The sequence below is a fragment of the Syngnathus floridae genome, chromosome 11 (assembly GCF_059516105.1).
Source record: "Syngnathus floridae isolate MCC-2025c chromosome 11, RoL_Sflo_1.0, whole genome shotgun sequence".
Taxonomy (NCBI): domain Eukaryota; kingdom Metazoa; phylum Chordata; class Actinopteri; order Syngnathiformes; family Syngnathidae; genus Syngnathus; species Syngnathus floridae.
In genome coordinates this window covers 2,453,848-2,467,344 of record NC_142423.1, presented here as the reverse complement: position 1 = coordinate 2,467,344, position 13,497 = coordinate 2,453,848, and the positions used below count along the sequence as shown (strand labels likewise).

Sequence of the window (13,497 nt, the reverse complement as noted above, 5' to 3'; positions counted from 1 at the left end):
TTTTTACTCGTCTGATTTGAAAACGAGTTATTTGTCAGTTTGTTTTGTAGCTTTTACTGTATATAATAGTGTTAAGAGTAAAAGTGATCAAGTCATCACAAAAATCATGAAAAATATCTTATATAAGCCGCACCTGACTATAAGCCGCAGGGTCCAAAATTTTGGAAAAAAGTCGCGGCTTATAGTCCGGCAATTACGGTAAATTATTAAAACAATACAAATTTATTATTTTATTAATGTTTTGTGTGGAGTTTGCATGTTCTCCCCGGGCCCGCGTGGGTTTTCTCCGGGCACTCTGGTTTCCTCCCACATCCCAAAGACATGCTTGGTAGGCCGATTGAGCACTCCAAATTGTCCCTAGATGTGAGTGCGAGTGCAAATGGTTGTTTGTCTCTGTGTGCCCTGCGATTGGCTGGCAACCGATTGAGGGTGTCCCCCGCCTACTGCCTGTTGACGGCTGGGATGGGCTCCAGCACACCTGCGACCCCTGTGGGGACGAAGCAGTTCAGGAAATGGATGGATGGATGGATGGATGGATGGATGGATGGATGGATGGATGGATGGATGGATGGATGGATGGATGGATGGATGGATGTTTTGTATTTGTTAAAATGATAAAAGCGTGAACATTCACTTTTATTTTGAAGGAGACATGATGACGTAATGAAAACACCCATGTGACCAAAAATGCGAACTCTTCTTTTTTTTTTTTCCCGCCGTTCTTTTCCGGATGACGACGAAGGTGCACTAAATATGGGCGTAAGTACGTTAAACTAAAGGGAAGAGAGAGAGTAAAACAGGATTATATAAAGGGTTTTTTGTATTTGATGGACTTATTTTTCTGTTTTCAAACTTTCTTTTCACCTTGGTAATGCACTAAGTGTGGAACGGGACTTGATTCATGAGAGTTGGTTCAGAAACATCTGAACTAATAACGAAGCTGATTTCTTGTGCGAGTCGCAAGATGGCGAGCCACCAAAGAGGCCTTTGAATTGTCTCTCACGCAGGAGCGGAGAGCACTCACTGGACGTTGTTCATCGAACCTGGTAGGATCTATCCATTTTTTCCTCTGCTACACCGAAGTGGATTCGGAAAGGATTGACTGACTGTTCAGGAAAATCAGGAGAAGCCAACTGAAGGGATATAGAGACATTTGGATATTGAAAGTCGTTCAGTCTTTTCCTGAATTGTTTTGAGTTTTGTACATTTTGTCACTTTTATTTTTGTGAACTATATATGTGATGATGCTGTAATGGTGTTATTGAAATATTGATTAGTTTGAACAAAATCAGTGAAATGGTGGGAATTTAAAAGTGGCTTTAACTGAACTCAAATTAGATTTCCTATTACTTTCGAATTACTTACCTGTATTGAATGTTATTCAAACAACACAAAGTGAGGTAACTAAACAGATTGAACCTTAGAATTAATAAAACAACCCGGGTTGAAACTAAAATTCCTTAAACTGAAAAGTTTAACTGAAAGGGAAATTATTTTCTTCAACTAACGTTTAGTTTAAATGTAAATTGTATGTCTATTGTTTGTAAATTGTAGGGCAACTATTTTCTCTACTAAAATAAGCCGGCAGTTCAATTCAAACCTTGGTCTGTGGTCATTTATTTGCTTATTCTATCACCACTACAAATATAGCCGAACTTAGAACTGGTCCATTATCCAAATTACTGTAAGCACTGTCAAAAACAAAAAGGTGTTACAAACAGAATACAAAACATGTAGACAAAAATGAATTCTCTGTATCTAAGACATGTAATACAACTTAAACAAATTAACAAAACGTGTGTGTGTGTGAGTGTGTGTGCACGTTTGCGCGTGTGTGTGTGTGCGCGCGTGTGCGTGTGTGTGTGTGTGTGTGTGTGGATGGGGCTATATACAAAGGATAAAAAAGTCCAATAGATAGAGTATCCCCCTTATTCCTGAGGGCTCTCATGGGACAACAAATAGGTTCAAAATTTCTGGTAAAATGCTCGCAATACAATACAAATGTGTTTAGCGTGTGTGGTGAATTCTCTTCGATGTTCTGCTGGTCTCCAAGATCAAACGGTGGATAGGTGGCTGGCTCAGGGAAGGAAAACTTCAGTGACACACGACCGATTGGGGAAAGATTTTATTCAACCGATGTCAGAATTAAAGTGTCTCTCTCTAGCCAAAAAAGAAGTCCCCCTGTCTTCTCCCGCCTTGGATCTTATAATTAGAATAAATACAGTATATAGCAATGGCACAACCACAAAGACAGTATTTGCCAATCTTGTCAGGTTGGCGTTTGGCGAAGATGACGTTTTGCTCCTAAAATACCCTTATATAACATTGGCAGCAGGTGTCTGAAGTTGACATAAATTGAGATTGTTAGAATAGACCTCAGTGCACTGGTTCGCACGTTCACCTCACAGTAAGAAGGGTGCGGATTCGATTCCACATCCGACCCTCCCTGTCTGGAGTTTGGATGTTCTCCTTGTGCCTGCACGGGTTCTCCTCAGGCACTCCGGTTTCCACCCACATCCCAAAAACATGTATAGTAGGCTGACTGAGCACTCCAAATTGCCCGTAGATCTGAGTGCGAGTGCGGATGGTTGTTCATCTCTGTGTGCCCTGCGATTGGCTGGCAACCGGTTCAGGGTGTCCCCCGCCTACTGCTGGGATAGGCTCCAGCACGCCCGCGACCCCCATGGGGACAAGTGGTACAGAAAATGGATGGATAGAATAGACTCTTTAGCACATGTGATTAGCTAGGTAGCTTGAGCTATGCCGCTATATCACTGCGACCTTTCTCTTGCTTTTACTGGCTTTCCCTTCTCTATGACAGTGGTCCCCAACCTTTTTTGCGCCACGGACCGGTTACGTGTCAGAAATATTTTTGCGAACCGGCCTTTATATAAATAACAATAAATAAATAATAAATAATACATATATATAAATGAATAATACATTTATAATAAATATATAAATACAATGAAATATGACTGGCATAAAAATAATGATAAACGACATAAAAATAAAACTCACAATTATGTTGAATTAGTGAGAGCACTGAGCTTGTTTCTCAGAAACCAGCCGGTCCCACCTAAGCGTAATCGGAGACAATGACACCCGAAGTGGTTAAAGTTTGTCTTTTAATACAGGATGCTTGGTCTCCATGTGCCGAAGCAGTTTTGAAGGCTTCATTGCCTCGTTATCTAGCCTGTTGCCACATATTATGCAGAGTGGGCTTGGCGCGTCAGAGTCACCTGTGGCGATAAATCCATATTTTAAGTAGGATTCCAGAAATTTTCTTTTAAATGCAGCTTTCCTTTTCTCGTAGTTGTAGCCTCTTCTTCTTCCGTCTCCTCATTGGGCTTTTTTCCCTTTCCGAAGAAGCTTTCCAAACATCTCTGTTTCGTGTTCATATTTGCTTGCTTCGTGGGCTTGACTGAGGTGGTATGTCTCGTGACCGAGACGAGCGTCTTGACCTGAACCGACGGATGTAATTGGGAGAGAATTACAAATGGTTTTATATTTTTCAAAATAAATTTTTACTCATTTTTGCTAGCTTTGCGAGCTCGACTGGGGAAACATGTCACATGACCAGGACGAGCGTCTTGACCTGAATTAATTGGATTAAAAAAAAAAATAAAAATTCCGTGCAGCTTGGCGGCCCGGTACCAAGTGACCCACGGACCGGGGGTTGGGGACCCCTCCTCTATGACACTCTGTGCACATACGTAAGCGTTGATCTCAGTTAAGACTACAAGGTTACACATTATCACACAGGCTAGGCAGAGTAGTAAGAGACCGTCCTTTCTGCAATCTGGCAGAGAAGGCTTCACAGCAGTGTATCGATCTTTCTGGCATACATTAAATAGTTAAACTGGGAAAGCAGCCTTCTGGTAATTACTATTAGCATAGCAAGATTAAAGATAAAGAATTCGGACAAGATCTAACAAGATGTTCACGTGAACGTTCACGAATGATTGCAGTGACAAAAGTGTGGAACATGTCTTTATTCCATGACTGTCTGCCAACAAATGTGGCTAGATACAAGTCATCAAAGCAACAACTACAGCATGACATCACAAAGGACAAACATATCACCCCACCCCTAACTGTCGGCCTGCTGGGTGAGAGGCCTGGTCCTGAGGTCCACCACAACAGTTGTATGACATAGAGCGACATGAAGCGTGTTTACACAAAGCCTCAAAAATTCAAGCTGGGCACCGAGCGCACGTTGTTGCTGGCTCCTCCATCTATCACATCAGCTCACATTTACGAACGTGCGTGCGTACCATAGCCATAAAACGTGGATAAGCTCGCCATCCTTAGGCGTCTTGTGGAATCTCCGGTAGCGAAACAAACAACATGCAGACGTCCCACTGCAGAAACAGCTTTTATGCATGGGCGTAGATTTATATGGTGATGGTAGGTACATATCGCATCCAATATTTGGGGAATACAAAATTGTCTCTACCAATATTTACCATTTTATTTCAAGACAGCGAAAATCTGTGTTTATTAATGCAATATCTCAGTATACCAAGCAGTGGTAGCATTCATTTAAAAATTGTTTTAAATCAGTTGTTTTTATGAGAGGTTAAGAGATTTATTTGGAGCTATGACGATGACGACAGATGCCGCTATTTCATTGGCTGCAACAGAGTAATTTAGTCACATTTAGTAGTGCCGGTCAGGTACCCTCATGCAGAGGTTCATGTTGGTGCTCACAGTTGCAATGCATCTGAACTCATTTGTGGCGAAACGTAACCGGTCTTTGCCCTTTAGAAGTTGCTCCAACACTCGTACAGCAGTGAGCGGGATGAACTGGCATCAACTTTCGCCCTGCCCTGCCGCTGCAACGATAAAGCACTTTGAGGAATGAAAGAAACACGAAGAATAATATGCACAAACCGAACATCCATCCATCCACCCATCTTCTTTTGCTTATCCGGGGTCGGGTTGCGGGGGCAGCAGCTTCAGGAGTGACTCCCAGACTTCCCTCTCCCCAGCCACTTCATCCAGCTCATCCCGGGGGATCCCAAAACGTTCCCAGGCCAGCTGAGAGACATAGTCTCTCCAGCGCGCCCTGGATCGTCCCCGGGGTCTCCTACCGGTGGGACATGCCCGGAACACCTCCCCAGGGAGGCGTTCAGGAGGCATCCTGATGAGATGCCCGAGCCACCTCATCTGGCTCCTCTCAACGTAGAGGAGTAGCGACTCTATTCCGAGTCCCTCCCGGATGACCGAGCTTCTCACCCTATCTCTAAGGGAGAGCCCGGACATCCTCATTTCGGCCGCTTGTATCCGGGATCTCGTTCTTTCGGTCACGACCCATAGCTCGTGACCATAGGTGAGGGTAGGAGCGTAAATCGACCGAAAAATTGAGAGCTTTGCCTTTTGGCTCAGCTCTCTCTTTACCACGACGGACCGGTACAGAGTCCGCATTACTGCCGATGCTGCACCGATCCGCCTGTCAATGTCGCGCTCCATCCTCCCCTCACACGTGAACAAGACCCCAAGATACTTGAACTCCTCCACTTGGGGCAGGATCCCAACCCCGATCCGGAGAGGGCATTCCACCCTTTTCCGACCGAGGACCATGGACTCGGATTTGGAGGTGCTGACCCTCATCCCGACCGCGTCACACTCTGTTGCGAACCGCTCCAGTGAGAGCTGGAGATCACGGTTTGAAGAAGCCAACAGCACCACGTCGTCTGGAAAAAGCAGAGACGCGATGCTGAGGTCCCCAAACCGGATCCCCTCAACGCCTCGGCTGCACATAGAAGTTCTGTCCATAAAAATTATGAACAGAATCTGTGACAAAGGGCAGCCTTGGCGGAGTCCAACCCTCACTGGGAACGAATCCGAGTTACTGCCGGAAATGTGGACCAAACTCTGGCATCGGTGATACAGGGACCGAACCGCCCTTATCAGTTGGCTCGGCACCCCGTACTCCCGAAGCACCCTCCACAGAACCTCCCGTGGGACACGGTCGAACGCCTTCTCCAAGTCCACAAAACACATGTGGACTGGTTGGGCGAACTCCCATGCACCCTCGAGGATCCTGCTGAGGGTGTAGAGCTGGTCCACTGTTCCACGGCCAGGACGAAAGCCACACTGCTCCTCCTGAATCCGAGGTTCGACCTCCCGACGGACCCTCCTTTCCAGGACCCCTGAATAGACCTTACCAGGGAGGCTGAGGAGTGTGATTCCCCTGTAATTGGAACACACCCACATCTGGTCAGCCTTCTTAAAGAGGGGAACCACCACCCCAGTCTGCCAATCCAGAGGCACTGTCCCCGATGTCCACGCAATGTTGTAGAGGCGTGTCAGCCATGACAGCCCCACAACATCCAGAGCCCTTAAGAACTCCGGGTGGATCTCATCCACCCCCAGGGCCTTGCCACCGAGGAGTTTTTAACTACCTCAGTGACTTCGACCCCAGAGATTGGAGAGTCCGCCTCAGAGTCCCTAGGCCCTGCTTCCACAATAGAAGGCGTGTAGTTGGAATTGAGGAGGTCTTCGAAGTATTCTCCCCACCGACTCACAACGTCCCAAGTCGAGGTCAGCAGCACGTAATCCCCACTATAAACAGTGTTGACATTGCACTGCTTCCCCCTCCGGAGACGCCAGATGGTGGACCAGAATTTCCTCGAAGCCGTCTGGAAGTCATTCTCCATGGCCTCGCCAAACTCCTCCCACGCCCGGGTGTTTGCCTCAGCAACCGCTGAAGCCGTGTTCCGCTTGGCCATCCGGTACCTGTCAGCTGCCTCCGGAGTTCCGCAAGCTAGAACGGCCCCATAGGACTCCTTTTTCAGCTTGACAGCATCCCTTACCGCCGGTGTCCACCAGCGGGTTCGGGGATTGTCGCCACGACAGGCACCAACAACATTACGGCCACAGCTCCGGTCGGCCGCCTCAACAATGGAGGCGCGGAACATGGTCCACTTGGACTCAATGTTCCCCGCCTCCCCCGGGACGTGGGAAAAGCTCTGCCGGATGTGGGAGTTGAAGCTCTTCCTGACAGGGGATTCTGCCAGACGTTCCCAGCAGAGCACAGAGAGCGTTTGGGTCTGCCAGGTCGGACCGGCATCTTCCCCCACCATCGGAGCCAACCCACCACCAGGTGGTGATCAGTTGACAGCGCCGGCCCTCTCTTCACCCGAGCGGCCGCAAATCCGATGACACGACTACAAAGTCGATCATCGAACTGCGGCCTTGGGTGTCCTGGTGCCAAGTGCACACATGGACACCCTTATGTTTGAACATGGTGTTCATTATAGAAAATCCGTGTCGAGCACAGAAGTCCAATAATAGAACACCGCTCGGGTTCAGATCGGGGGGGCCGTTCCTCCCAATCACGCCCTTCCAGGTCTCACTGTCATTGCCTACGTGAGCATTGAAGTCACCCAGTAGAGTCCCCAGAAGGAGCGCTCTCCAGCACTTCCTCCAGGGACCCCAAGAAGGGTGGGTACTCTGAGCTGCTGTTTGGTGCATAGACACAAACAACAGTCAGGACCCGTCCCCCCACCCGAAGGCGGAGGGAGGCTACCCTCTCGTTCACCGGGGTGAACCCCAATGTGCAGGCGCCCAGCTGGGGGGCAATAAGTATACCCACACCTGCTCGACGCCTCTCACCGTGGGCAACTCCAGAGTGGAAGAGAGTCCAGCCCCTCTCGAGAGTGCTAGTACCGGAACCTAAACTGTGTGTGGAGGCAAGTGCGACTATATCTAGTCGGAACTTTTCTGCCTCGCACACCAGTTTGGGCTCCTTTCCAGCCAGAGAGGTGACATTCCATGTCCCAAGAGCCAGCTTCTGCAGCCGGGGATCGGATCGCAAGGTCCCTGCCTTTGGCCGCCGCCCAGCTCACAATGCACCCGACCCCTTTGGCCCCTCCCACAGGTGGTGAGCCCATGGAAAGGGGGACCCACGTTTCCTTTTCGGGCTGTGCCCAGCCGGGCCCCATGGGCGAAGGCCCGGCCACCAGACGCTCGCCTTCGAGCCCCACCTACAGGCCTGGCTCCAGAGGGGGGCCCCGGTGACCCGCGTCCGGGCGAGGGAAATCTGAGTCCATATATGTTTTTCTTCATAAGGCTTTTTGAGCCGTGCATTGTCTCGCCCCTCACCTAGGACCCTTCTGCCATGGGTGACCCTACCAGGGGCATAAAGCCCCAGACAACATGGCTCCTAGGATCATTGGGACACGCAAACCACTCCACCACGGTGACGACTCATGGAGGGGACAAACCGAACACTTACCATAAAAATGAAGTGTACATTTGTCACAGGAAAAGTTATAAAAGGGAAGCTAAAGCCTTTGTTTTCTCAAAAGCAAGCATGCAACAAACACAGCAATAATAGAGACTTATTTTTTATATGGTGCAAGATTTTTTTTTTTCTTTATTTACTTATTTATTTTGATCTTACCTGGAATGTTTCTCTCTTCACTGCATAAGAGGACAAAATGCAAAAATGTATGCTGAATTTGGAAAAGCAATAATTAAAATGTTCTTAAATTCTTCTGTGGCGTATGAATGTGTCTGGTTGTGTATACACGTGATGTATAAAGTCAAAGTCCCAATGAGCGTCGTCACACACACACACATCTGGTTGTGGTGAAATTTGTCCTCTGCATTTAACCCATCCCCGTGTGATTTTGAGCTATCGCCTGGGGGAGAGGGGAGCGGTGAGCAGCAGCGATGCCGCGCTCGGGAATCATGTTACAACCCTTAATATCGAGTGCCAAGCAGGGAGGCAATGGTTCCCATTTTTATAGTCTTTGGTATGACCCGGCGGGGGTTTGAATCCACAACCTTCCAGTCTCAGGGCGGACACTCTACCACTAGCCCACTGAGCTGTATGATCAAGTTATGGGTTAGTAATTTGTAATGTCCCTACCAAACCTACGCCCTTGCTTTTATGGCACGCGCATAGTCGTTCCCCCAGCTCATCTCGACTTAAAATTCTCTTTGTCCGTTAAGAACCACGCGGATACTGCTGGGTACAAGTACGCACGCGCCACAACCACAGGCAAGTTCCCGAAATGTTGGCCCGCTTTGTAACAACTTTCTTCGTTAACGTAATGACAACAATTACACACCTTTAATAAATCTCTTCATAGTAACATGGGACAAAGAAGAAGCATTATCATTTTGTTGTCACATTTCAGTAATGGCGAGCGTAGCGCGTTGTAACTGCGTTTGTGACAAACATTGTGAAGCTTGATATGTCACGTGGTCGCTCGCGGCTGGTGACGTCAGCGTTCAGTTCGTTATGTGTGACATCAGCGGCACTGTTGCCTTGAACGAGCGCAGTCACGACAGGCGACGGCTAGGGCCTTCTTTTTGATCATTTTTCTTATTATTTTTTTCTTCTTCGTTTTCTGCAGTTTTTTGTCGCATTCAATTGACGTCAGTGGACAAGCGACGTACTTTAGTGTCTTCACCGTGGAAGCACGGCACGAAGCGGCGTCGTTCGCCTCGCTAGCCGCGTCATCAGCGGAGCGTGAGCGACCGGGCGGCCGCCGTCCTCAGCGGCCTCTATGCGCGCTCTTCAGCCGCCCGGCACCGCGTGGACTTTGTGAAGGCGCTCGGCACCGCGTGGACTTTGTGACGAGGCGTAAGTCAGGGTTTGCTTTCTTCCTTGTCGCTCTTTCTTTAACCGATTAGCGGCTAACATTAGCCAAGGCCAGGGGTCGGACCCTTTTTGGCGGACAGAGCCATAAATGCCTTAAAAAAAAAAGAAAATCCCGTGAGAGCCATACCATCTAAAAAACAATAGGCTAAATGCAATTAAATGCATGCATTTTGATTAAGACCAACGATTTTTTGAATGTACTAAGTGTACTGTATTATTTTTAATAACGTTTTTATATTGAAGCCTATTAATGAGACTTCTGGGGCTGCATCGTTTTGTTGATGGCGTTGAAGTCCGGTTGATATGTGGTGAGGTTGAGCTTCATGCAGGCGTTGAGGTTCTCATCAGTCATAATGAACGATTCTTGCTGACAGAGGCATCTTTTATCCGTTTGAGTGTCTTTTCTTTATCCGTGAAGTCGTCAAAAAGTTCATTAGCCACATCAAGCATAAATGTTGAAATACTAGACATCAGTGAATGGCTTTCCGTTCCTCACAATTGCTAATGCACCATCAAAACTAGCTGAATTAAAGTCACCTTGTCTGGTCCATACACGGAGTTGCTGTTGACTAGCTTGGACCTTCCTCTGGAGCTCTTAACACACTTTCTTAATGCTGTCCCCAGCTGGGTATTTGGTTGCAAATGTAGCATGTCGTGTCTCAAAGTTGCGCTTAATATTGGAGCGTTTCATGGATGCAATTTTGTCATTGCATTTGTGGCACGTAGCAGAGCCTCCTCTCTCCACAAATGCAAATTCTTCGGTCCACTCACTCTGAAATGTTCGGTAATCGTCTTTTTTTTTTCTCCACCATCTTTTTTGCTTGCATGGCACACACCAGCTAGCTAGCTGAAACTTTAAATAAAGCGGATGGAATTTTACCTCTCACGACCCCGTAGGCACCGTATTGTCCAATAAAAATCGCGCGTTCTTTTGTCCGACCTGGCGTCACCCTTCTGTACACCGGAGGGCAGTTAGGATTGGCTGATATGAGGCAACCGTGAATTTCAGCGGTAGAAAACAAATGGAATGTATTGCTAACGTGATCATATTTTATGTTTTCAAAGCTAATTTACCATTCTGATTTCAGTAGGTCTATTTTTTACTTTGATAATAGAACAAAATTATTTACGACTTCAACTGTGTAAACAAATGTCAGATTTGTCCACGAGCCAGACACAGTCACCAAAAGAGACATATCTGGCTCGCGAACCATAAGTTCCCGACCCCTGGCCAAAGCGGTGGTAGTAGGCGGCAATTAGCCGGCATTTTGTTGTGCTTTTGTCGCTGTCTGCTTGTCCAAGACAAAACGGGTTGCATTTTTCAAGGTTGACCACACAATCCAACAGCTGTCTTTCATGCAGAGCAGAGCTTTTGCAACCTTGCTCGTCGTCACGGAACCACGTGACGTCAGTGGCTCGTCAATGCCAGTCCAGTGTACACAAGTGCCTTCGCTTCTGAAGCTGGGGCCACCGTCGTCCCAGTTGGAGCTCAACCGAGCACCATATTGATCCAAAAGTGGCAAGTTAAAGCGGTGCATGAAAAAAGCCACCAGCAAAAGCGACCTCACCTCTTTTTAACTCAAACGCTTGACTGACATCCATTTTGCCGTATTCTTTTGCCATGTCTCTTGAAACGGTTTGGCAGAGATGACGGTTTCCCCACATGGACAGTGCGGCCTGTTCCGTGAGGTCGGTGTCTTTTGCTAATCAAACCTGGCAACATTTCGCCTTTTTAAGTGCCTCATGATGACACATCAAATCCTGCAAAGCAGCCAATTTCACGTGGTGTCAACCGGTGGACAAAATTGGCGCGGAGCGTTGTTGGTATGGGAAATTCCAATAGTGTGCTCTATCCACATCGGAAGTGGCAAAGCCAGGTCTGGAATGTCAAAAGCCCGCCAGAGTTTGGCTTGATCCTCAGCAGGTGCTTCTACTTCACTGTCGGGCAACCGCGGCAGCCTTTTCACTTTCTGGGCCACCTCCGCTCGGTCCACACAGGGCTTTTGTCTATCCATGGTGCGTGAGTCGAGTCCAAAAAAGGAGAGCTGTGTGTTTGTGTTTCAGCCAAGGGGTGGGCGCAGAAACCCTCGACATGGCTGCAGGTGGTCCGGAGCACAAGGAAGAAACCCTGCAGACGGCCTTTAAGAAGCTGCGAGTGGATGCCAACAAGTATGAGCGCACACTGACCCGGCGTCTGGCCCTTTCTTACTTGTGTGTGTGTGTGCGCGTGTGTGTGCGCGCGCGCGTGTGTGCAGGGCGCTCGTGGCAGCCGGCGTGCCCGAATCTCCTCGAGTGGTGTCCGTGGCCAAACATGGTGGTGCGTCCAAGGACAACTGGCATGGGTGAGTGAAAGGCATTTGCAGTCACTTGCCACTGCGGAGGCTTTTTCATCCTGTGGACATCAAATCACCGCCTTGAATTGACACCACAAATTGGCCGCTCATTATACACCCGTATAGTGTGGGTCGTTTGAGCCCAATGGCCAGGTTCAGCAGGAACAAATTATGATCAAATTAATTGTAGGATTAATAAAAAAAAAAAAAAAAATATATATATATATATATATATATATATATATATATATATTGATTGAACACAACTGATTATTTTTTAGGGCTTCCAACAAGGATGAGTGACAGCCAGAGCCTTTGATCGCTGATTGCGATTGGGACTTTGAAAAAGTGTTTTGGGTTGGCTGACGCACTTTTTGTCTCGTCAGCTGTGCAAGGAAAGCATCGCGGGGAGCCAGTAGGACGCCGCGGCGACGGCGCTCGGAGTCACCCATTCTGCACCCCCCGAGATTCACCTACTCTGTCACGACAACGCCTGCGGGAGGCCTCAAACAGCACACCAAGCTCGGCCCCATTTCCCCCGTCGGCTTCAGCGGGGCCGCCTCTCGACCCCCCAGTGCAGCCATTCTCCCTTCTGAGCTTGCGGAGAAGGACCGGCACGGCTCAGGAAGCGCCCGGGAAAAGGACAACACCCATGCGTCCGACTTTGGACTTTTGTCCAAGCGGCGCGTTGACGGTGGCCTGTGCGCTTGCTTGCCTGCAGGCGACGGCCTGAAGGCTCGGGAGGAAGTGAGCGACGGCACCGCCCCGTGTCGCTGCACATCCAAAGCGGGCGCTTGGGCTGCTGTGCGTGCATACTCCTTCACGGGACTGCGTGACGTCATCTCGGATTGCGAGCGGCGCGGCGGAGCCCCGGCCCTCCGGAGCACCGACCCCACCCTCTCCCCGGCCTCCCCTCGCACGTGTTCTTCGCAGGCGCTGGTCTCGGTTGATGACGTCACCATGGAGGACCTGGCCGGTTATGTGGAGTTCTACCTCTACATCCCCAGGAAGATGTCGCACATGGCCGAGATGATGTACACATGAGCGTGCACCCGCGTGCCAATGTGACCTGTCTGATGATGTATGCAGACTCATCCTGCTTCAATAAAGTTCAGCGTTTGGAAGTTGTTCTCTTTGAATAGAAAACTGACACCAAGAAACTTTGACTTTGCCAGATGGCTGCTTAGAGACAAGCAATGCAGTGGTTGACAGTTAATCACATATATAGTCGTATGCAAAAGTTTGGGCACCCCTGATCATTTTCAAGATTTTCTTTTATAAATCAATGGTTGTTGGGATCAGAAATTTCAGTTAAATATATCATATAGCAGACAAAAGCTGTGATATTTGAAAAGTGAAATGAAGTTTATATGATTTACAGAAAGTGTGCAATCATTACCTAAACAAAAGGTGTATAAATCTGGGCACCGCAACAGTAAAATGACATCAATATTTAGTAGATCCTCCTTTTGAAGATATAACAGCCTCCAAACACTTGCTATAGCTTCCAATGAAAGTCTGGATTCTGGTTGTAGGTATTTT

General features: G+C 48.2%; 1 protein-coding gene across 2 annotated transcripts; it reads left to right on the top strand.

Moving 5' to 3' along the window:
* Nucleotides 1–765: 765 nt before the first annotated feature.
* Nucleotides 766–13,079, top strand: oser1 (oxidative stress responsive serine-rich 1). Of its 2 annotated transcripts, none has more exons than XM_088390784.1 (4): nucleotides 766–1,046; nucleotides 11,687–11,791; nucleotides 11,878–11,964; nucleotides 12,342–13,079. In XM_088390784.1, exons 2-4 carry the CDS (start codon nucleotides 11,715–11,717, stop codon nucleotides 12,997–12,999), a joined length of 822 nt encoding a protein of 273 aa, XP_088246910.1. In that variant the 5' UTR covers nucleotides 766–1,046; nucleotides 11,687–11,714; the 3' UTR covers nucleotides 13,000–13,079. The 2 variants fall into 2 exon arrangements, with proteins under 2 accessions (XP_088246910.1, XP_088246909.1); XM_088390783.1 differs by lacking the exon at nucleotides 766–1,046 and adding an exon at nucleotides 9,133–9,604.
* The last annotated feature ends 418 nt before the right edge of the window (nucleotides 13,080–13,497 follow it).

Bases quoted from the DNA above. Each gene is read 5' to 3' on its own strand.
- oser1 (XM_088390784.1), top strand. From the start codon at position 11,715: ATGGCTGCAGGTGGTCCGGAGCACAAGGAAGAAACCCTGCAGACGGCC. The intron at 11,792-11,877 runs GTATGAGCGCAC...GCGTGTGTGCAG, and splicing joins CTGCGAGTGGATGCCAACAA to GGCGCTCGTGGCAGCCGGCG. The intron at 11,965-12,341 runs GTGAGTGAAAGG...TTGTCTCGTCAG, and splicing joins TCCAAGGACAACTGGCATGG to CTGTGCAAGGAAAGCATCGC.